The sequence below is a fragment of the Nomascus leucogenys genome, chromosome 15 (genome assembly GCF_006542625.1).
Source record: "Nomascus leucogenys isolate Asia chromosome 15, Asia_NLE_v1, whole genome shotgun sequence".
Taxonomy (NCBI): Eukaryota; Metazoa; Chordata; class Mammalia; order Primates; family Hylobatidae; genus Nomascus; species Nomascus leucogenys.
In genome coordinates, this window is record NC_044395.1 from 62,541,162 (window position 1) to 62,564,390 (window position 23,229).

At 38.3% G+C, this 23,229-nt stretch overlaps 2 protein-coding genes across 7 annotated transcripts in view; one reads left to right on the forward strand and one right to left on the reverse strand.

Moving 5' to 3' along the window:
- The window catches only part of PPME1 (protein phosphatase methylesterase 1), an 88,350-nt gene extending 86,839 nt beyond the window's left edge, over positions 1–1,511 (reverse strand). For both annotated transcript variants that reach the window (XR_004033706.1, XM_030829767.1), the window contains exon 1: positions 1,088–1,511. Coding sequence is in view for 1 of the 2 variants with exons in the window: in XM_030829767.1 (XP_030685627.1) it covers positions 1,088–1,188 (101 nt within the window). In the remaining variant the exon portion in view is untranslated. The remainder of the gene's footprint in view (positions 1–1,087) is intronic.
- A 78-nt stretch (positions 1,512–1,589) lies between these two features.
- The window catches only part of C2CD3 (C2 domain containing 3 centriole elongation regulator), a 165,879-nt gene continuing 144,239 nt past the window's right edge, over positions 1,590–23,229 (forward strand). For 4 of the 5 annotated variants that reach the window (XM_030829768.1, XM_030794500.1, XM_030794498.1 and 1 more), the window contains exons 1-3: positions 1,590–1,871; positions 3,970–4,239; positions 11,360–11,517. In XM_030829768.1, coding sequence (XP_030685628.1) covers positions 1,817–1,871; positions 3,970–4,239; positions 11,360–11,517 — 483 coding nt within the window. In that variant the 5' untranslated portion in view covers positions 1,590–1,816. Of the gene's footprint in view, positions 1,872–3,969; positions 4,240–11,359; positions 11,518–23,229 lie in introns of those variants that run through there. The other variant, XM_030794499.1, reaches the window with a different exon arrangement.

A 23,229-nucleotide genomic window follows, 5' to 3' on the forward strand; every position in this document is an offset into this window, starting at 1 on the left:
TTTCCAGCAATTACTTCTCCCATGCTCACCTCATTCTTTCTCCTTGGCCCAAGTATCCCCTAACCTGGCACAAGCCATTTAATGATCTAAAAATTCCAAAACCTATCTCTTCTACATGGCTCTCCTTCCTTTCCAGCAAACGATTTCCCCAACTCCCAATGCTTCACTAATTCAAAGTCTTAGGCCAGTACGTCGCTTCCCTCAGATCTACTAGCCCAGCAAAAACGGATTGCCCAAATCTTCCTCTAAGCTTCCCAGACTTTACAACTGCAGCACTTCCATTCACCAAACCGTATTTATAGTCATCTCTCAATCTTTAGAGCCTATGGTCACTTTGTAAATTCTTCAGTCCTCTCCTTCTTCTCTCTCCCTTATCCTGTCCAGCGTCTCAGCACATTCCTATTCCCCTTAACAATCTTCGTGGCTATGTTCTCCACCTTACCTTAGGCCTACTCCCCAAACTTTCTCATTCTCCCTTAAGAGACCTAATCTCACCTCTCATTCGCTGAATCTGTCTTTACACCTCTGGGAATTCTCTAGAATCGTCTGCTTCCTAATTCTCTTCTTTCCTTCTCCAACCCTGTCTCAAGTGTTTTCTACCCCCCTCAGCTTTTCTAGTATCTAGTTCTCACAGTGTAGATACTAGAACTGTGATATCTACTCCTCCCAAACCTTTCCTTAGTTGTTGGCCCAATTCCCCTCAACTTTTCTCTCAGTCATTCCCCACTTCCCTCCACCTTCCCTGGCCGATTCTCCTCCACCTTTGTCACCGTTCTACTCCCTTTTCTAAGCCTCCTTTATTGTGGAGGTGATTCTCAGATCCCTTATGTTAGTCTCTCAGCTTCCCCAACCTTTGCCTCATTCCCCTCTCCCTTCAACAACGTTATTTTTCCTCCAATTTCTATTGACTTGGCGCCTCCCCTAGGCCCCCAATCTGCCTTCTACTCCATCTAAATATCTCCAGGCCGCCGTCAACATTTTCTCCTATCGGTAGACTCCTTCCCCGTGCCTCTCTGAACGCCCAGAGATACCATTCTCCAATGGCTTGGGGCCTGGCCCATAGGGAGAAGGGGTATGGGTCACGTACCCCATTCGCATCTTGGCTCCGCTCTGACTGCCCCCGCTGCCGGGTAGAGGTGGGCGAGAGGGAAGGCGGCCGAGGTGCATGCTCTTTTCGAGGGCCGACATCAAGGGGAGGCTGCACGCACGTAGTCAAACAGTAGGCGAAGCTTCGTCCCACGTTGAGTGTGGCCCAACCGGTCACGACTCGCTCCCCTAACGATGCCCTGTCGCCTTTGGACAGCACCCAGCTACCGGTAGCACCGCCTACCGCCCACCGGCTCCGTAAACTCCACCCACTCGCTTCAGCGCTTCCACCGGAAGTGCGCAACAGCCCTCACACAAAGGAAGCTGGGTAACAGAGTATGCGAACTCCGCAGACTCCCGGCTGGGAACTCGACGACTTTCACCGGAAAGAGGAGCGCTCTTCAGGGCAATGCACCCTGGGCAATGGAGTCCTCAAAGGGCGTATCCCTATGCGCTTGCGCAGCTGGAGGCGCCCCCAGCCAACCCCGCAGAGGTATTGTAGCAAAGCGTCCTGGGTATTGCAGTCTATTGGAGGGAAGGCGTCTTGGCGCCTTCTCTTCGCACCGTTTTCCGGAGACTGTTAGAGGAAGAGTCGCTTTTTCCTGCCTCCCAGGCTGCCCAGCGGCGCCGGTTGCCCGGGAACGCAAGCGCCGTGGGGAGGGATGGCGGGAGGATACTGCTTAGGTGCTGGAGACGGAGTTGAGCTGGTGAAGAAGAGCTCGGGCTCATCATGAAACAACGAAAAGGCCAAGGGTCTGGGGGCAGCCGTGGGCGCAAAAAAAGAGGTAACCTGAGCGATCAAAGATTGAGGAAAGCGTAATAGGAAAGCAAGGTGTAAGGAATTTTAGGGAGACCCGCACCCCCGCTGGATAAACAAGAAAAGGGACGTAAGAAGGGAAATAGCCAGGGAACCAGAAGGTTAAGAGGAAGGGCAATTGGCCCTCCAGAGAATGGAAAGGAATTAGGGGCTGGGGTAGAGGCCACAGAGTGGCGATTAATGAGATGAAGGTTACCGGTAGGATGACTGGAAAGGAGAAGAACAAACAATGATAGGATTGGTTTTGATAACGAAGTGAAATGTATGTGTGTGTGTAGCTTTAGAGGTGCACAGGGACAGGAAGAAACATAAATTGGCAAAGGGATTATATCATTTCTTGTGTGATTGTGGGCAAGAATCACGTTTTATACATTACTGAATGACCAAGGATTAGTACAAAGCAGGACTCGGTAAATGTTAGTTGAATGAATGAAGCATGAAGGGCTGGCTATGAGCAGGAGTTGGGAAAAATAATTGTAGAGTATAGAGCCAGGAAGAGTGGGGAATGGCAGGTGTGATAGGATTGGAGTGGGGGTAAGGGCATGAGGATCTCCTGAAGGACCTGAGATCGTGAAAGAGTGTGCAGCAGAGAGTCCTCATCAGGTTAGCAGCTCAAGGAGACACAAGCTCACCGAGTAGGGGATGTTAGCTGCAGTGAGAACAGTCAACCTAGAAACCCAGGGCAGATCAGGAAACTTGACATTGAATCTCTACAAGACTGCCTCGAAGGGAAAAAGGACAGTGGGTGACTCTGCCTTTTTGCATTGTAGGCAGTTTAGTGAGAAAAGAAGTATTGGGAACAGTGATAGGACATTAGGCCATTGGGTTGAGGACTGAAGCTACAATCTGGGAATTACTCTTATCCAAGATGTTTAAAGATTACTAAGGCAGTTTTGAGATACTGACTTTCCTGCCAGGAAAGATAGGAGGATCTGAGACTGAAGCATACTAGTGCTCCCTGTGTCAAAACAGTTAAGCATGTTTGGTTGATAAGCGGAAAGTCAAAGTAGAAATAATATAACGTAGTATAGAACAGAATATACTTTTTGCTATACCATATGTAGAAATGTATACACAACTGTGTATAATTTTTATGTTGAAACTATCCATAAGGAATATGGTGAGTCTTTCCTCCACTATGAAGGGCAGAAGGGGTGTTTGCATTAGAAGTCCAAATAATTAGTCCTGATCTGATACATTCCATATATTTTCTTCTTTGAGGCATAACCACTCCTCAAAGAAAAGTCAAAGGAAAAAAAGGTAAGCAAAATATAGGAATGGTTTCTTAAATCTCCTCTAAGTTTTCATGAAAAGGTACTATGAATAAAAGACAATCAGGGTCATCAAAGGAAAATTTTTTAGAAAGTCATGATTAATTGCTTTGTTTACACTTTAATGTCTTTATGAAATCCAATAAATACTAAAGCCAATAAATATATGAACCCAGCACTGTGTTAAAAATAGTGGCAGAATCTGAAGATTAGATAGTCTGTGTCCTCACTGACTGTGTGATCTTGGCAGGAAAGAAAAGTTACAGACAATTTAAGACGTTCTTCATTGAATTGCTGAGTTGTATTATATAGTCTAAATCATTTGCGAGTGAAGGGAGTTGTTGCTGTTTTATCGTTAGTGATTTTTTTTAAAAGAGAGTTAGATAAAGATTACATATCTTAAAAACCATAGATGTTGCAATAATTAAAACAACTGTACTTAGAAAAATTTCAACCATACTTAGAAAAATTTCAACTACTTCTGATATTTATATTTTTCAAATATTAACTCAAAGAAAAGTTTATATTAGTGTGTCTTTGTTGGTATGTTCTTAACTTAGAGTAAATCAAATCAAACCTTACATACTAATTAGTTATCAGAGTGGCTTACATGACCAGATAGATTATTCGGTGGTCTGATTTGATAGTTACTTCTCATGTATTAGAATAATGGGTAGAATAAACCTTCTTTCTAAATGGTGATAAATTGCTGAACTTAAGACTAAAGTGTTCTGTTTGTTTTCATTCAAATATTTAGTCTAAATTTTGACTCAGTTTTCTTGGATTCCTCTACAGGTTTGAGTGACATTTCTCCATCTACAAGCCTGCCACCTCTGGTTGAAGGCCAGCTACGCTGCTTTCTAAAACTTACTGTTAATAGAGTCATATGGAAGATTGCAAAGCCTCCCACTTGTGTACTTATCCGAGTGAGATGGTGGGGAGAAACATCAGATGGAACCCTCTTTTGTCCCAGGGATGCATTGCAGACTGAACCAAAAGCTGTGAGAACAACTACACGTTATGCTATTCGTTGTGGTCCAAAACAGTTTACCTCTTATCTAACAGGTATGTTATTGTTTTATCATTGCACCTGCAGACGTAATACAAAGCATGTGGTTATATTGTCAGCAGTAAGTGTTGTTGTACCTAGCATATATGGGCATTCTTAATTATTGAAGAGTCAGAGTTTTTATAGTAGAGATTTTTCTTTGTAAATTTATTGAGTGTTACTGTGTGCCAGCAGTTTTGAAGTGTATTACTTCTAATCCTTACAATAACCCTGAAAGATAGGTATTTTCTCTGTTTTATAGACAATGAAACAAGTTTGGAGAGATGAAATGAATACTTTCTAAGGTCACAAAGTTGATAAATGGCTGAATTGGGATTTGAACCCACTTCTGCCTGTCACCAAAACTCATGCTCTTTTCACTACACCATGTTTTTTTAGGTAATAATTGTAGTCTCAACTCTGAGGTTTACATTATACTCAAGGAAAGAGGATATAAATGTAAAATTTACCGATAGTACAAGATAATACATACTAAATGCCAAATGAGTGGTTTAGTGAGTTAGTATTACAGATGTTCAGAGATGGAAAGCATCCCCCTGTAGGGAACCAGAAGCCAAGATGTCTTCATTTTTGTACAAGGAAAGTATTCTGAGTGTACTACGTTATTTCTTTATTCAGGTCAAGCTTTCACATAAATACATTCTGGATGATGGGGTTATTTATCAAGTCAATTCAGTTTAAGTCAATAAAATTCAAGCATTTATCATGTAAACGTGGTTGGGCTCAGAATATTGGAGAGCCAGGGGTGAGTTAAAGATTAACTTGTCCTTGAGTAACTTACATTCTCTCAAGAAAAAATTTTTGAAACATCAACATGTAAAGAACAAATGCTGTAATTCAGTCATTCAAAAAATATATTTAGCACATGCTAGACATTGTTTTAGGCACCGTGGGGTTTACAAAAAAATCCAAAAAATTAATCAGAATGATACTGAACTCTAACTTCACAAAAAAGTTTAGTTATTAATAGTAGGTTAAAAGCAGTAAGTGCGATTAAAAGATACTCATAAATAATCTTGGTACTGTAAACATAAAAATTAAATCCTCAGATAGTAGTTTAATATAATATAACAAATGAGGAGTGAATAGAAATTCAATAAGAGAGAAGGTATTTATTAACATGGTAATCAACAGGTCAGACATTTATTTGAACATCTTATGGTATACTGGTGCATTGGACTTGGCATCCGAACATTTACATTGGTGTTACCAACTACATGATTTTGGGAAAGTCTCTTCCCATTTCTGATTCCTGTTTCCCCATCTGTAAAATGGGATCATATAGTTGCCCTTCCATTTTCTAGGTATTTACACAAAGAAGCAACCTGGTTGAACGGGTTGAAGTCTAGACTATCTAGAGTTTGAACTCTGGCTTCAGGACTAGATTGTTAGGTGATATTGAGAGGTTTCTTAGCATCTCAGGGCCCCAGTTTCCTATTAGGTAATTGGGAAAAATAGCACTTATCTGTCAGGAATTATTGTGAATACTAAATGAAAAAAATGTTTGTAAAGTGATCAGTCTGGTAGCTGACACATTGTAGGTACAAGTCTTATAAAAATATTAAGACTCAGGCAGTGTGTACAGAGATTTAAGATGTATTCCTTGCCCAAAAGGAACTTAAAGATTAGTTGAAAACAAAACTGACATACATGAAACAGTAGTGAGCAATGCCAGACAGTATATAATTAAATGTCTGATTACTTGATACATATAGTAATATCATATGAATATTCCAGGAAGTTAATAAGGGCTAATCTTATGTTATTAAGAAGCCAGAACCCTGCTTCTACTCCATGCTCTTGCTATTTGACTTTGAGCAAGCCATTTCATCTTCCTGGGCCTTAATTTTCCCACCAGTAAATTGAAAGAGTTAAAACATCAAATGTGCCAGCACCCAAATTTCATAATTCTAGTTAAGAAAGAAGGCCATGGAAAAGGTAGAATTTCAACAGGAGACACATGAGGTGAACCTTATAAGTGACAGTCCAACTGTAGACATGACATGGTTTTTTTTTTTTTTTTAAGACGGAGTCTCACTCTGTTGCCCAGTCTGGAGTGCAGTGGCGCATTCTTGGCTCACTGCAAGCTCCGCCTCCCACCTCCCAGGTTCACGCCATTCTCCTGCCTCAGCCTCCTGAGTAGCTGGGACTACAGGTGCCTGCCACCACACCCGGCTAATTTTTTGTATTTTTAGTAGAGATGGGGTTTCACCGTGTTAGCCAGCATGGTCTCAATCTCCTGGACCTCGTGATCTGCTTGCCTCAGCCCCCCAAAGTGCTGGGATTACAGGTGTGAGCCACCATGCCCAGCTGACATGACATGTTTTTTAGAAAATGAAGCGATAAGAGGCTGAATGTGGTGGCTCACGCCTATAATCCCAACACTTTGGGCAGCTGAGGCAGGAAGATCACTTGAGGCCAAGAGTTCAAGACCAGCCTGGGCAAAACTCTGTTTCTACAAAAAAATTAGATTCCACATGCATTGCAAGACCTTGTTTCTACAAAAAAAATTTTTTTTAATTAGCTGGGCATGGTGGTGCACACCTGTAGTCCCAGCTACTTGAGAGGCTGAGGTGAGAGAAATCACTTGAGCCCAGGAAGTCAAGGCTGCAGTGAGCCACGTTCATGCTGCTGTACTCCAGCCTGGGTGACAGAGTGAGACCTTGTTTCTAAAAAAGAAAGAAAACGACAGAAAATGAAGAGATAAGACATCAAATATTAGTTCACAAAAGTGTGTGCTCTAACCAAAAACTTGGAAAAAGTATGCTATTTCTTAAACTGTGTGGTAGGTATTCGCGTTATTATTATTCTTTTATTTACTCTTTTGTGTATATATTTCACTTAATACAAAATGCAAAACGTAAACTAATGAATATGTTATCACATATTAGCATGAACCATATTTTTTTCTCAAGCCGTTTTTATTACACTTAAGATATTAAGACAAGTACAAAATAACCTTGTAATTAGGATACTGTATCAGTCAAAAAACGAGAAGTCACTATTGTATGAAGAGATCTACAAATGAGTAAAATATATAGGCTGTGCCAGAATTAACATTTGAAATGAGATGGGGTTGCTCTTTTTTTCTAGGCTGGAGGGAGGTAATAAGAACGATTATATGAGTTCCTCAGATAAAAATAACATATAAAAAAAGAAGAGGAAATGTATCATATTTTACAGTTTTTGAAATACTTTCAAGTCTATCATCTTATTTGATGTTTAAAATCATTTTATTTATTTCTTCATATCTATTTTATTTTATTTTATTTTATTTTTGAGAAAAGGTCTCTCTTAGTCAGCCGGGCTGGAGTGCAGCGATGCGAACACAGTTCACTGTAGCCTCAACCTCCTGGGTTCAAGCAATCTTCCCACCTCAGCCTCCTGAGTAGCTGGGAATATAAGCACATGCCACAACACTCAGCTAATTTTTGTATTTTTTGTGGAGATGAGGTATCACTGTTGTTGACCAAGCTGGTGTCAAACTTCTGTACCCAAGCAATCGTCCTGCCTTGGCCTCCCAAAGTGCTGGGATTACAGGTGAGCCACCACGCCTGGCCACTGTCTTCATATCTATTTTACCTTATTCTAAACAGAAGTTAAGGCAATTGCAAAAACATGTGAAGTACAGATTTCTGTTTAACTAATGAGAAAATCTTTACATTTTAAATCTTCATAACTTTTTGTTTACAGAAAGTGAAAATACAGTAGGGGAAATAAGATGAAGCCTCTGCAGAGCACTAGAAAGCATGCTCTGAGGCCCTGTACATTTGCAATGGGTGTTATCCTGATTTTCTGAGTGACGAATTTGAGGTTCAAAGAGTTAAAAGTGACTAACCCAAGGTTACCCTGGCACCAACCCTAAATTCAGGGAGGCACTTGACTCCGAAATTATTAATACTTCTATTGTATTATACTGCCTTAGGAAATAGAAGGATTATAGGATTCTGAGATATGCCTCATACTCTTACATCTTTCTTCCTTTACCTTTTGTTCTGTTGCAGAAAATAGCAGCCATGAAAATGTTTGGAGCATGGAATGACTAGAGTAGAAACCAAGAAAATTATGGCTACACTATGTGATTTTTACCTCTCTTTGATCAGCTAGGATTCAGTTAGTAGGAATGTGAAAGACAAATGGGAATAGGAATAGTGCTGGACAATAGGAATTCTAATCCCACAACAAGTGAAGTATAAAGGTCAGACGTCTACTAAGAATTAAGCTTTTTGTCCTAGAAGTGATGAATAGTGTAGTGGACTTATAATTAAGTGTAGTGGACTTAGAATTGGATAGAACTCAGTTTTAGCCCAGTTCTGTCAATTTAAAGCTGAGTGAACCTAGGAACATACATGACTTTGCGGTGCCTCTTTTATCCCCAAATTAAGACAGAAACACCTGTATCATAGAGTTGTTAAGAGAATTAATGAGACGTGGAAGACCCTGGCTGTTAGTAAATAGCCAATGAACAAATGTTAGTCCATTTCCCTTATTCTTCATGTGTACATCATTTTATAGTCTACAAAGCACTTTTATATCTATTTGCCCATATGACTTTCAGATAACCCCCATGAGTAGTGTATTAGTCCATTCTCATGCTGCTATAGAGACATACCTGAAACTGGGTAATTTATAAAGAAAAGATGTTTAATTGACTCACGGTTCCACATGGCTGGGGAGGCCTCAGGAAACTTACAATCATGGCAGAAGGGGAAGCAAACACGTCCTTCACATGGCAGTGGGAGAGAGAAAAATGAGTGCTCAGCAAAGCGGGAAGCCCCTTATAAAACCATCAGATCTCGTGAGAGCTAACTCACTATCATGAGAACAGGATAGGGAGAACCACACTTGTGATTCAGTTATCTCCCCCGGTCCCTCCCATGACACGTGGGGATTATGGGAATTACAATTCAAGATGATATTTGGGTGGGGACACAGCCAAACCATATCAAATTGTTACACAGGGACTGTGATATGTCAAGTCATTTGCCTAAAGTCATTTGCCAACCATTCAGCAACTACCATGTAGGAAGACACTGTACTAGTGTTCTGCTTGCAGCAACCCCAGTTCCTCACACAGCAGTGATGTGAATATTATGAGCCTACTTTACAGACAACCATGGCTTATACAGAAATAGCTTGTGAATATTGCAGTCAGAACACAATTACGGGTCTTCTAATAATAATTCCTACATGCTTTTCACTACGGTATTGAACAAATGGTGAAAACGAACCATTTTCTCAACTTTGGTTAAGAAAATACCCAGAAGTTAAACTGTTCTGAAATGATCTGAGATTCCATATGTATACATTGTATTTCTTCTCCTCTGGGCATGAAGGTATTAGTCTAAGTGACCAAAGAGTATAGTTGAGAAGTTTATTTTCATTTCTCTTGGTTTCAAGTGCTCTCAATAGCTCAGTGCTCCAGATATAACCCAAGAGTATGCAATTAGATACTCATGGGAGGCAGGGACCAACCTCTGCAGCTATGCAAGGGCAATCCTTTGTCAGTTCAAAACTAGAAATGGTGAGAATGAAAACTGAGATTTGTTGCTCTGTGTGTCAAAACCAAAGCCAGAGTTCTTGGCGAATACATTTAACAATACTCTTTTAAGGGTATTTTTCTTACCAAATACTTGCTATGCTAGCCGGGCGCGGTGGCTCACGCTTGTAATCCCAGCACTTTGGGAGGCCGAGGCGGGCGGATCACGAGGTCAAGAGATCGAGAGCACGGTGAAACCCCATCTCTACTAAAAATACAAAAAAATTAGCCAGGCGTGGTGGCGGGTGCCTGTAGTCCCAGCTATTCGGAGAGGCTGAGGCAGGAGAATGGCGTGAACCCAGGAGGCGGAGCTTGCAGTGAGCCAAGATTGCGCCACTGCACTCCAGCCTGGGCGACAGAGCGAGACTCTGTCTCAAAAAAAAAAAAAAAAACAAAAAAAAAACAAAAACAACAAATACTTGCTATGCTAAATATTTTTGTTCAGTTGATTATTTGTTTTTTCCTCAGTGTGTGGTATTTGTCGTTCTTCTGTGAATCTTTATTGTTCTTTTGATATTGGGGTCATACTCCTCTACCCCCAGAATGGTATGATAAGTGATTATTTGAAATTAAAATAATTTTTTAGTTAAATTACTTTTTTCCAGATAGTTTTGTTATCTCTGTTGTAGTTTTTAAATCAGTTGTATTTTCTATCAGTTGTATCACTTTTTTTATTAGGAAATACATGTACATGGTAAAACATTTAAAAGGTATGAAAGGTTACCAGTCTCTTGTGTATCTTTACACAAGAATATATTTACTTATAAAATATATTCTATACTAATAAAAGCTCTTTGCATAATTCCTTTTATTTACACAGATTATATATATATATATATACAGTCAGCCCTTTTTTTTCTACTTAGCAATTCATCTTGATGTTGTTCCATATCAGTATAGATAGAGCTACTTATATTCTTTTTATTACTTTATTTTTCACCATTTTGCCATTATTAAAAAAAACACTTTATTAAATATTCTGGTACATAGATCAATTTACAGTTTGTAAAATAAAGTTTAAGGAGTAGGCCAGCCTTGGTGGTTCATACTTGTAATCCCAGCACTTTGGGAGGCCAAGGTCAGAGGATCACTTGAGGCCAGGAGTTTGAGACCAGCCTGGGCAACACAGTGAGACCTTGTCTCTACAAAAAAAAAATTACCCCAGTGTGGTGGCGTGTGCCTCTAGTCTCAGCTACTTGTGAGGCTAGGACGGGAGGATCACATGAGTCCTGGAGTTCAAGGTTGCAGTGAACTGTGATTGTGCCAGTGCACTCCAGCCTGGGCGACAGAGAGACCCTGTCTCAAGAAAAAAAAAAAAAGAGTAGAATTTCATGGAAAAAGGAATGTGCTTTTTTACTTTTTTGAGTTATTACTGAATTGCTTTGTGGTTAGCCGTCCTATTAGCAACTTATTAAAGTACCTAATTTCCCTCACTTTCACCACTGCAATGGTGTTATCCAACATAAAATATTTTTTTCAAGTTAAAAAGCTTTTCCGCATATACCCCTCTACCCACTTCTTAAAAAATAAAATAAAAGTAAATGAAAAATATCCATGTTGTAATTCTTTCTGGTTAGATATGGCTGTGCTGGTGCTGGAAGTAATCACCAAACTTGACCATCTTCCAATTGGTAGAGTTCAGATCAATGGACTAGCTCAACTTTCTCCAACCCATCAAATCAATGGATTTTTTACCATTGTTTCATCAACATCTAAGAAACTTGGAGAACTCCAGGTACAAATTTATTTTAATTATTTGCTGCATAGAATAAACTTTTTGGGCAGAAATAGTTGAGTCTGTTTGTAGAATGGATAGGTCCATGGCTCCTGTATATCATGCTAATTTCCACCTCATGCCTTTGCCCATGTTTTTACCCAGTATACCTACTTTTGTTTCCCACTTACCCAAATCCTCTTAGTGCCTTAGGGCCATCTCAAGTTCCGAGAGTCCTTCACACCTCCTACTGCATTCATTCTTCTTGTACTCTTTTTTACATTCATAAAAGCATTAATTATATAATCATTGTACAGTTATAATTCTACATAGTTTCCAAAAATTGTTTATTACTAGGCTCTCTTTAATTCCTCTTCCTTTTAGTTTCTAGATTCCCTGAGAGGCAAGCCTTTGTTTTCTGTTTTTTTTGTTTTTCCATAGCTCATAATATAGTACTGAACAATAATTGCTTGTTTGACTCATGTAAGTGGTATCGTTGATGTATTCATTTATTGATTCAGCTTACTTTGTAAATTTTATTTCTAATTGACACATGATACACATATTTTTAGAGTACAGTGTGAGGTTTAGATACATGTATACATTGTGTAAGGATCAAATCAGGGTAATTAGCATATCCATCATCTCAAACATGTATTATTTTTCTTTGTGGTGAGAACATTCACAGTCCTCCCTTCTGGCTATTTGGAAATATACAGTTCATTATTGTTAACTGTATTCACCCAACTGTACAATAGAACACCAGAATTTATTCCTTCTAACTGTACCATAGTACCCATCGACCAACCTCTCCCCATCCTCCCTCCCTGCTACCTTCCCTAATCTTTGTTAACCACTATTCTGCTCTAGTTGTATGAGATCTACTTTCTTTAGATTCTATATGAGTGAGATCATGCAGTATAATATTTGTCCTTCTGTGCCTGGCTCACTTCATTTAACATAATGTCCTCCAGGTTCATCCATGTTGTCACAAATAGCAGGATTTCATTCTTTTTTATTGTAAATAGTATTCCATTGTGTATATATACATTTTTTAAATCCATTGATTTGTTGATGAATGCTTAGGTTGATTCCACTTCTTGGCTATTGTGAATAGTGCTGTGATTAACAGAGTATAGGTATCTTATTGACATACTGATTTTATTTCCTTTGAATATACAGTCATGCATTACTAATGATGGGGATATATTTTGAGAAATGTGTCCTCAGGCAATTTCATCCTTGTGCGAACATCACAGTGTACTGACACAAGCCTAAATGGTATAGCCTACTATACACCTAGGCTTAGGGTATAGCCTATTGCTCCTAGGGTACAAACCTATATAGTTTGTATACTGTTGTAACACAATGATGGCAGTTATAACTCAATGGTAAGAATTCGTGTATCTAAGCATATCTAAACATAGAAAAAGTACATAAAAATAACAGTATAAAAGTTAAAATATGTCAGTATAAAAGATAAAATAACAGTATAAAAGATAAAAGATATGTACCTATGTAGAGCAATTATGGATAGCGCTTACAGGACTAGAAGTTGCTCTGGGTGAGTCAGTGAGTGAGTGGTGAGTGAATGTGAAGGCCTAGGACGTTACCAAGTACTACTGTAGACTTTATAAACGCTGTACACTTAGAAGACTACACTAAATATACAAAACAATGTTGTTCTTTGATAATAAATTAACCTTAGCTTACTTTAACTTTTTTTACTTTATAAATTTTTAATTTTTTTTAACTTTTTGACTCTTTTGTAATAACACTTGAAACACAAACACATTTTACAGGTATGCAAAAATTTTTTTATATCCCTATTCTATAAGCTTTTTTCTATTTTCACTTTTTTTTAACCTTTTAAACATTTTTGTTAAAAACTTAGACACAAACACACACATTAGCTTAAGCCTACACAGGGTCAGGATCATCACTATCACTGTCTTCCACCTCCACATCTTGTTCCACTGGAAAGTCTTAGGGTCAGTCACATACATGGAGCTGTCATCACCTATGATAACAGTGCCTTCTTCTGGAATACCTCCTGAGGACCTGCCTGAGGCTGTTGTACAGTAAGTAGAAGGACTACACTCTAAAATAAAAAGAAAAAGTATAATATAGTAAATTGTAAACCAGTAACATAGTTGTTTATTATCATTATCAAGTATTACGTATCATACATAATTGTATGTGCTATACTGGCAGTGCAGGTTTGTTTACATCAGCATCACCACAGACATAGAGTAATGCATTGCACTACCACATTACAACACTAGTCACTAGGCGATAGGAGTTTTTCAACCTTATTATAATCTTATGGGACCACTGTCGTATATATGGTCTGTCATTGATGGAAATGTTGTTACCTGGTGCATGACTATATAACAAGTAGTGAGATTCCTGGATCATTTCGTAGTTCTACTTTTAATTTTTGTGAGGAACCTTCATACTGTTGACCATAATGATTGTACTAATTTACATTCCCACCAATACATGAGTATCCCTTTCTCCACATCCTCACCATCATTTGTTACTTTTTGTCTTTTTTGATAATAGCTATTCTAACTGGAGTGAGATGATATCTCATTGTCGTTTTGATTTGCCTTTCCATAATCATAGTGATGTTGAGCGTTTTTTCTTTTTTCTTTCTTTTTTTTTTTTTTGAGACGAAGTTTTGCTCTTGTTGCCCAGGTTGGAGTGCAATGGCGCCATCTCGGCTCACTGCACCCTCCACCTTCCGGGTTCAAGTGATTCTCCTGCCTCAGGGTCCTGAATAGCTGGGATTACAGGCATGCATCAACACACCCGGCTAGTTTTGTATTTTTATTAGAGACAGGGTTTCACCATGTTGGCCAGGCTGGTCTCGAACTCCTGACGTCAGGTGATCCGCCTGCCTTGGCCTCCCAAAGTGCTGGGATTATAGATGTGAGTCACCGCGCCCAGCCCTGTTGAGCATTTTTTCATATGCCTATTGACCATTTGTATATCTTCTTTTAAGAAATGTCTATTCAAGTTTTCTGTTCATTATTTAATCGAAAAAAATGTTTTGTTGTTGTTAAATTGTTAGAGTTTCTTATATATTCTGGATATTAACTCTTGTCAGATGCCAAGTTTGCAAATATTTTTCTCCCACTCAGTGGGTTGTCCCTTTGCTGTGTTGATTGTTTCCTTTGTTGTGCAGAGCTTTTTAGTTTGATGTACTCCCATTTGTCTATTTTTGCTTTGTTGCTTGTGCTTTTGAGGTCTTACCCAAAAAATCCTTGCCTGGACCAATGTCATGAAGCATTTCCCATATGTTTTCTTCTAGTCGTTTTATAGTCCTAGATCTTACATTTAAGTCTAGCCCATTTTTAGCTTATTTTTGTGTATGATGAGAGGAGTCTAGTCTTATTCTCCCGCATGTGGGTATTCAGTTTTCCAGCACTATTTATTGAAGAGATCAACTTAATGTTTTCTTCATACACTGTTACGTGCCACTAACTTAGGATATAAAGAGATAAGAGATGGCCCTTTCATTTAATTTTCCAGAACCCTGTGTAATACATACTGTGTGATAGATATGCATGAGATACTAGGAAAGAACATAGAATGGTCCCTCTTCTGTGGGGGACTCATTGAGGGCACTTTCTAGAAAATTCTGAATATTCAAACCCCTTAGAAATTCCAGGGGGATTATACCTTGTCAATTGTATTCTAAAATGTATAGAGAAAATTAAATACTAAATAAGAAAATAGACCAAAAAGGATAAGGAAAGAACATCTAACATTACCAAATGTAAGAATTTATTAATATTATAAAATCATAAGCATATAATTTTGTCAGTGGAACAGATTCCAGAAATAGATCCATCTAACTGAAAAAAACTTAACATTTATTGTTTTTATCCTATTCTCATTTATAATATATTAAATGTTAAAATAGTGACACTTTATATTGATGACTTAGTGGTGAAGTGAGTCTGGTTTAGTCATGCTTTTCTGTTGATGATATAAATTTGCATCAGCACTGCCAGACAGTTTGGTATTATGTTTCAAAAGCCACATAAATTACTGTATATCGTTTACCTCATTATTCCACCCCTGGGAATTTACCTTAAGTAAATATTATGAAAAGAGAAGGAAGCTATATGCTTCAGTCTAGTAATGGAAATACATTTTTAATATTGGGAAAATGAAAACAATTTATTCAACAATATTAAAATTATAGTCTATTTGTAGAATCTTTTATATCCATAGAAGATAAAATTATATAGTTATGATTGTGTAGCAGCTGGAAAAATGATTTTGGATTGGCAACAAAGGAAAATTCAAATTTACATAAGTGCATACGATCGATGACTAGGGAAAAAACAAGGAAAAATGAAATCAGGAGGAGTACAGGGTTCTAGGGTAAGGTGGGTTTTCTTTGGGGTTTTTTTGAGACAGAGTCTTGTCCTATCACCCAAGCTGTAGTGCACTGGCACTGTCTCTGTTCACTGCAACTGCCGCCTTCTGGATTCAAGCAAGTCTCCCACCACAGCCTCCCGAGTGGCTGGGACTACAGGTGCACACCACCATGCCCAGCTAATTTTTGTATTTTTTGGTAGAGACGGGTTTTCACCCTGTTGGCCAGGCTGGTCTCGAACTCTTGACTTCAAGTGATCTGCCTGTCTTGGCCTTCCAAAATGCTGGAATTACAGGCATGAGCCACTGTGCCCGGCCACAAGGTAAGGTTTTATGTTTTTCTTTTTCTTTCTTCCTTTTAAGAGAAGGGATCTCACTACGTTTCCCAGGCTAGATTCAAGCTTTTGGGCTTAAGCGGTTCTCCTGCCTCGGCCTCCTGAGTAGCTGGGACTGCAGGTGTGCTCCACAGCACCTAGTTTTTTTAAAAAATCAAGATATAATCCACATACCATAAAATTCACCTTTTTTTTTTTTTTTTTTTTTTTTTTTTTTTTGAGATAGGGTCTTACTGTGTGCCCAGGCTGGACTACAGTGATGCAATCTCAACTGCCTCAGCCTCAACCTCCTGGGCTCCAGCAATCCTCCTACCTCAGCCTCCCTAGTAGTGGGGACTACAGGCACACACCACCACCCCCAGCTAAGTTTTTGTTGTTTTTTTGTTTGTTTGTTTTTTGAGACGGAGTCTTGCTCGGTCACCAGGCTGGAGTACAGTGGCGCGATCTCAGCTCACTGCAACCTTCACTTCCTGGGTTCAAGTGATTCCCCTGCCTCAGCCTCCTAAGTAACTGGGACTACAGGCGTGCGCCACCACGCCCAGCTAATTTTTTGTATTTTGGTAGAGACAGGGTTTCACTATGTTGGTCAGGATGGTCTCGATCTCCTGACCTCGTGATCTGCCCACCTCGTCCTCCCAAAGTGCTGGGATTTCAGGTGTGACCCACAGCACCTGGCCAGTTTTTGTATTTTTTGTAGAGACAGGACTTTGCCACATTGTCCAGGCTGGTCTGGAACTCCTGAGCTCCAGCAATCTGCCCATGTCAGCCTCCCAAAGTGCTGGAATTAACAGCTGTGAGCCACCACACTTAGCCAATTCACCCTTTTAAAGTGTACAATTCAGTGGTTTTTACACTCATCACTACTATTAAATCTAGAACATTTTTTCACCCCAAAAAGAAACACACTGTACCCAATACAGCCATTCCTTGTTTCTCTCTGCCCCTGCCCTGGACAACTACTAACCTACTTTCTGTCTCTGTGTATTCGCCTGTTCTGGACATTTTATACAGATGGAATAATATATGCGGCCTTTTGCGATTGGCTTTTTTCATTTAACATAATGTTTCTAAGTTTCATCCATGTTATAGCATATATCAGAAGTGCATTCCTTTTTGTGGATGAATAATACTTAACGATATGGATATATCCCCATTCTAAAGTTGATAGACATTTGGATTGTTTTGACTTTTTGACTATTATTAATAATGTTGCTATTAGCATTCATATATAAGTTCTTTTGTGAACATATGCTTTCCATTCTCTTGGGTATATGCCTACAAGTGGAATTGCTGGGCCATGTGGTAACTCTATTTTTAACTTTTTAAGGAACTGCCAGACTATTTTCCAGAATGCCTGCACCATTTTTTGTTCATATTTAAACATCAATTCATACAGTAATATTTGTGTATTTTTTATTTGCAGTCATTAGATTTGTTGAAGAATTGTTTTTAATAGAGCAGTGGAGACTTTTGTCAAATTTTGAATGACTGAGGAGTACAGAAATAAGTAGTGGTTACAGTGAAGAAATAGAAGCTATAATTAAAGATTTGTTTCCTCTCTTGTTCCACTATCTTGGAGCCTGTGGAGGCCTGCCAGGAACAGGACTCTTAAAGGCAAATATATCTAGAAGGCTGTTGTCAAAGACCATTTTTGCTGGCTATAAGCAGGGTCTCTGGAACCAGTGCGAACCACAGCTCTTCTTAAAATTGAAGGTGTTTATGCTTCACAAGCCCTTGGTATGGTCACTCTTTTAAATTTTTGCCATTCTAATGAGTATATACTGATATCTAATTGAGATTTTCATTTGTATTTCCTGATGACTAACATGTTGAATATTTTTTAATGGGCTTTTTGGCTATTCTTTTATCTTCTTCAGGAGTTCACAGACTGCAACCCCCAAGCCAAATCTGGCTCATCACCTATATTTGTAAATAGTTTTATTAGGACGCAGCAACACCCATTCATTTATGTATGGTCTATGTGGTTTTTATGCCAAACAGCAGAGTTGAGTAATGAGATCATATGGCATGCAAAGCCTCTATTAGCTCTCTGGCCTGAATAGGAAAATGTATCAACCCCTGATACTTTCTGTGGATTGTTTGTTCAAGTTTTTTGCCCATTTAAAAAATAAGCTTATCTTTTTTAGTTTTGAGAGCTTTTTAACATTAGGGCTATAACTATTCATTCATTCATTCGTTCATTTATATTCCCAGCCTTTGGCTTCTCTTTTTCTTTTCTTTTTTAATAAGTAGAGACTTTGGGCCAAACTTGAGGACTGCAACTCAGAAGCATAGATTCAAGTTGCCCTGAATATATACTCCCTTTGTTTAATTTTTTTCTTCTTTTATTTTCATGATTGTGTCTTTTGAAAAACAGAAGTTTTTCTTTCAATGAAATCAGGTTTATCGATCTTACCTTTATTTTGAGCCACCGTGCCCGTCCATCAGTCTTACCTTTTATAGTTTATGTTTTTTATAAACTTAGGCCTACCTAAGAAATCTTCCCCTAATCCAAGTTTGCAAAGATTTTCTCCACTGTTTTCCCCTAATATTTTCATAGTTTTGGCTTTTACTTTTAGGTATAATTCATGTCTGATTAATTTTTGGGTATACTGTAGTGTGAAATAAGGTCAGGATTTATTTTTTTCTGCAATTGTTTTGGCTTGTTCTGTCACTATTTATTGAAAAGATTGTCCTTTCCCACCCCATTAAATTTTGTTTGAATATGATTGATTATATATATGTGAGTCTATTTCTAGACTCCATTCTGTTTCATTAATCTGTATTTATTTTTGTTTTCAATGGAATCCTTGTTGCAGATTAGTATTTCTGTCCTTAGGATAGTTACACTGTATTACTGCAGCTTTATTGTAAACCTTGAAATAAGATACTCTGAGCCCTCTAATTTTGTTCTTATTGAAAATTTTTGTCTATTTTAAGTTCTTTGCATTTCCTTATAAATATTAGAATCAGCTTGTTAATTTCCATAAAAAATGTCTGCTGGGATTTTTGTTGATACTGTACAATATACAGATAAAATTCAGAGAATTAAGTTCTCAGCAATATTGAGTCTTCCAATCCATGAACATGGTATATTTCTCCATTTGTTTAGCTCTTTAATTTTTTTCCTACAATCTTTTATACTTAGCATCATGCAGGCTTACATATATTTTGAATTATCTCAAAGTATTTATGCTCTTCGTTGACTCTTGAGAATTTTCTCTATAGACAATGATGTCATCTGTGGATAAAGACAGGTTTACTTCTTTTCTAATCTATATGCCTTTTATTTCTATTTTCTTGCCTTATCACACTAAGATCTCCAGTATAATGTTGAATAGAGAACAGATATTCTTCCCTCATTCTTTCTTTTCATGGGAAAGCATTTGGTCTTTCACTTGTTTTTATTTGTTTGTTTGTTTTGTTTTGTTTTGTTTTTAAGAGACAGAGTCTCACTCTGTCACCCAGGCTGGTATGATCATAGCTCACCACAATTTCAAACTTCTGGACTCAAGGAGTCCTCCTGCCTCAGCCTTCTGAGTAAATAAGACTACAGGTGCACGCTAACGGTTTTTTAAAGTTTTTTTGTAGAGACAGGGTTTCGCTATATTGGCTGGCTGGTCTCAAACTCCTGGCCTCAAGCAATCCTCCTTCCTCAGTTCTCTCCTCCTTCCTCACTTCTCTCAAAGTGCTGGAATTACAGGAGAGCCATCATGTCTGGCATCTTTCACCATTAAATATGATGTTAGATATAGGTTTTTCATATTTGTCCTTTATCAATTAGAAAAGTACCAAGTTTTAAGAACACTTTTCCCAAATTTTCTGAGAGATTTTATCATGGGTATTAACTTTATCAAATGTTTTTCCTGTATGTGTTAGGATAGTCATTTGGATTTTTTTCTTTTGGTCTGTTAGTATGACCTATTTTATTGATTCATTTCTAAAAACGAAACCAGAATATCAGTCTTATGATGAACACAATGGAGTCATGTAGTATTAGCCATTTTATATATTATTGTGATTTAATGTTTCAGTGAGGATGAAATGAAACATTACATTTTTGTTCAGGAGGGATGTTAATCTGTAGTATTGTTTTGTCGCAATGTCTTTGATTTAGATGTGTGGGTAATGCTGGCATAAAGTGATTTTAGAAGAGTTCCTCCTCTGTTGGAAGAGTTAACGTAGAATTGATTAAATGTCTAGTAGAGTTTACCAGTGGAGTTAACTGGTTTCTGGATTTTTCCTTATGGGGAAGGTTTTTAACTACCACTTTAATTTCCATAGTAGATTCAGGGCTATGTAGGTAATCTTTCTTTTTGAGTGAGCTTTGGTAGTTTGGTTTTCAAATAATTCATCCATTTCATTGAAGTTGTTGAATTTATTGGCACAGAGTTGTTTATAACATCCCTTTTCTGTCTTTAAACGTCTAAAGCAATTGTGATTATATCTCCTCTTTCATTCCTAATATTAGTAATTTGTTTTCTCATTTTTTTCTGGGTCAGGCTGGATAAAAGTTTAACAATTTTATTAGTCTTTTCAAGGAGCCAGCATGTGATTTCATGAGACTTCAAAGTATCTTAGACTGCTTGACATTTTTCTACCAGTGACTTGAGTTTGGTTTTTTCCAGTCTTTTCATCCTCTGTGTATTTCATTTTATAGTTTCTATTATTTTATATTCAAATTCATTAATCATCTTGTGCAGTATCTTACCTGCTTCTAACCCCATCAGTCATATTTTCATTTCAAACGTTTTCATCTCTAAAAGTTACATTTCCCTTTTTAATGTACATTTTCTTTTTTTCTTTGCAGTCACATTTTCTTTCACATCCTTAAGCATTAGGAGCATCTATATGATAGCGGTTTTAAGGTCCCATCAATTTTATCACCTATCATTTGGTGTCTGTTTCTATTGATTAATTGCTCTGTGGTTATAGGGCATGTTTTCCTACTTCTATTAAATTTTTATTGAATACCGAACATTGTAAATTTTATAAATTGTGCACTTGATTTTTTTTTCCCCCCTTTAATGAGTGTTGTCTGCCAGGCAGGGTGGCTCATGCCTATAATCCTAGCACTTTGGAGGCCAAGGCAGCTGGATCACTTGAGGCCAGGAGTTTGAAACCAGCCTGGCCAATATGGCAAAACTCCATCTCTACAAAAAATACAAAAATTAGCTGGACATGGTGGCATGTGCCTGTAATCCCAGCTACTAGGGAGGCTGAGAAGTCTGAGGCAGGAGAATCACTTGAACCTGGGAGGCAGAGGTTGCAGTGGGCCAAGATCATGCCACTGCACTCCAGCCTGGGTGATGGAGTGAGACCCTGTCTCAAAAAAAAAAATTAATTAATTAATTAATTAAGAGTGTTGGATGCTTACAGGCAATTCAGGAAGACTTCTCAGTACTAAATACATGAGCTGCCAGATTGAAAAAGCCTCCTGTGGGCCAGGCGCTGTGGCTGACGCCTATAATCCCAGCACTTTGGGGGGCCGAGGCGGGCGGATCACCAGGTCAGGAGTTCGAGACCAGTCTGCCCAATATAGTGAAACCGCCTCTGTACTAAAAATACAAAAATTAGCTGGGTGTGATGGTGGGCATCTATAATCCCAGCTACTCTGGAGGCTAAGGTAGGAGAATCACTTGAACCCGGGAGGTGGAGGTTGCAGTGAGAGGAGATTGTGCCATTGCACTACTCCAGCCTGGGTGACAGAGTGAGACTCCATCAAAAAAAAAAAAAAAAAGAAAGAAAGAAAGAAAGAAAAAAGTCTCCTGTGGAACTCGTTTGGATCCTGATTCATAGAAATCAATTGTAAAAAATCTGAAACAATCAGGGAAATTAGAATGTTGACTCAATTTTTGATATTTTGAAGAATTGTCATTAATTTTTTAAATGTGACAATGGTATGGTGTTTGTTTTTTTAATGAGTCCTCATATTATTAAAACTATATTTACAGAAACAGCATGATATCTGGAACTTGGTTCACAATAATCCAGTAACAAAGCAGGGTTTGGAAAAGGTATAAATGAAACATGATTAGCAAGATGTGGATAATTGTTCAAGCTGGATAATAAATACCTGTAGTCGTTATTTGTTTTTTTCTAATTTTGTATATGTTTTAAATTTTTCATAATAAAAAGCTTAGAAATTTGTTTTTGCTTTTGTTTTTGTTTTTTGAGATAAAGTCTTGCTCTGTAGCCCAGGCTGGAGTGCAGTGGTGTGATCTAAGCTCACTGCAACCTCTGCTTCGCAGGTTCAAGTGATTCTCCTGCCTCAGCCTCCCAAGTAGCTAGGATTACAGGCATGTACCACCACATCCAACTATTTTTTTTGTATTTTTTTTTTTTTAAGTAGAGACAGGGTTTCACCATGTTGGCCAGGCTGGTTTCAAACTCCTGGCTTGAAGTGATCCACCTGCCTCGCCTCCCAAAGTGCTAGGATTACAGTCGTGAGCCACCACACCCATCCACAGAAACATTTTTCTTGATACCAATTTTTTTTTTTACAAAAGGAAAGTGTCCATTAAGTACAACATAGTGGATGAAAGCAGACTTTCAGCAAGTTATATCATTGCGACATTTTAGAACACTGAAAACAAAAACAAGATTCTATAAACTTCCAGAGAACAGGAGAAACAGTCACACACAAAGAATTAAGTAGAGTGGCTTCAAACTTCTCAATAGCAACATTAGCGTCCAGAAGACAATTCAATAATGCCTCCAGAATGTTGAATGAAAATGGCCTAGAATTCTCCCTCTCTAGGCAAACTACCTAGTGTGAGAGTACAATGAAGTTTTTGTATATACAAAGTCTCAAAAATTTGTACCTCTCCCACACTCTTCCTTAAAAAGCAGCTGAAGGACTTTCTCTGCCAAAATGAGGGAGTAAACTTAAAAGGAAGACAAGGTGGGATATTGCAAACAACAGATACAACACAAGAGAGAGCCGAAGAGAATCCCTTGATTTGAGGTGAAGCAGCTGTACACAAGGCATAGTTGGCAGCTATTC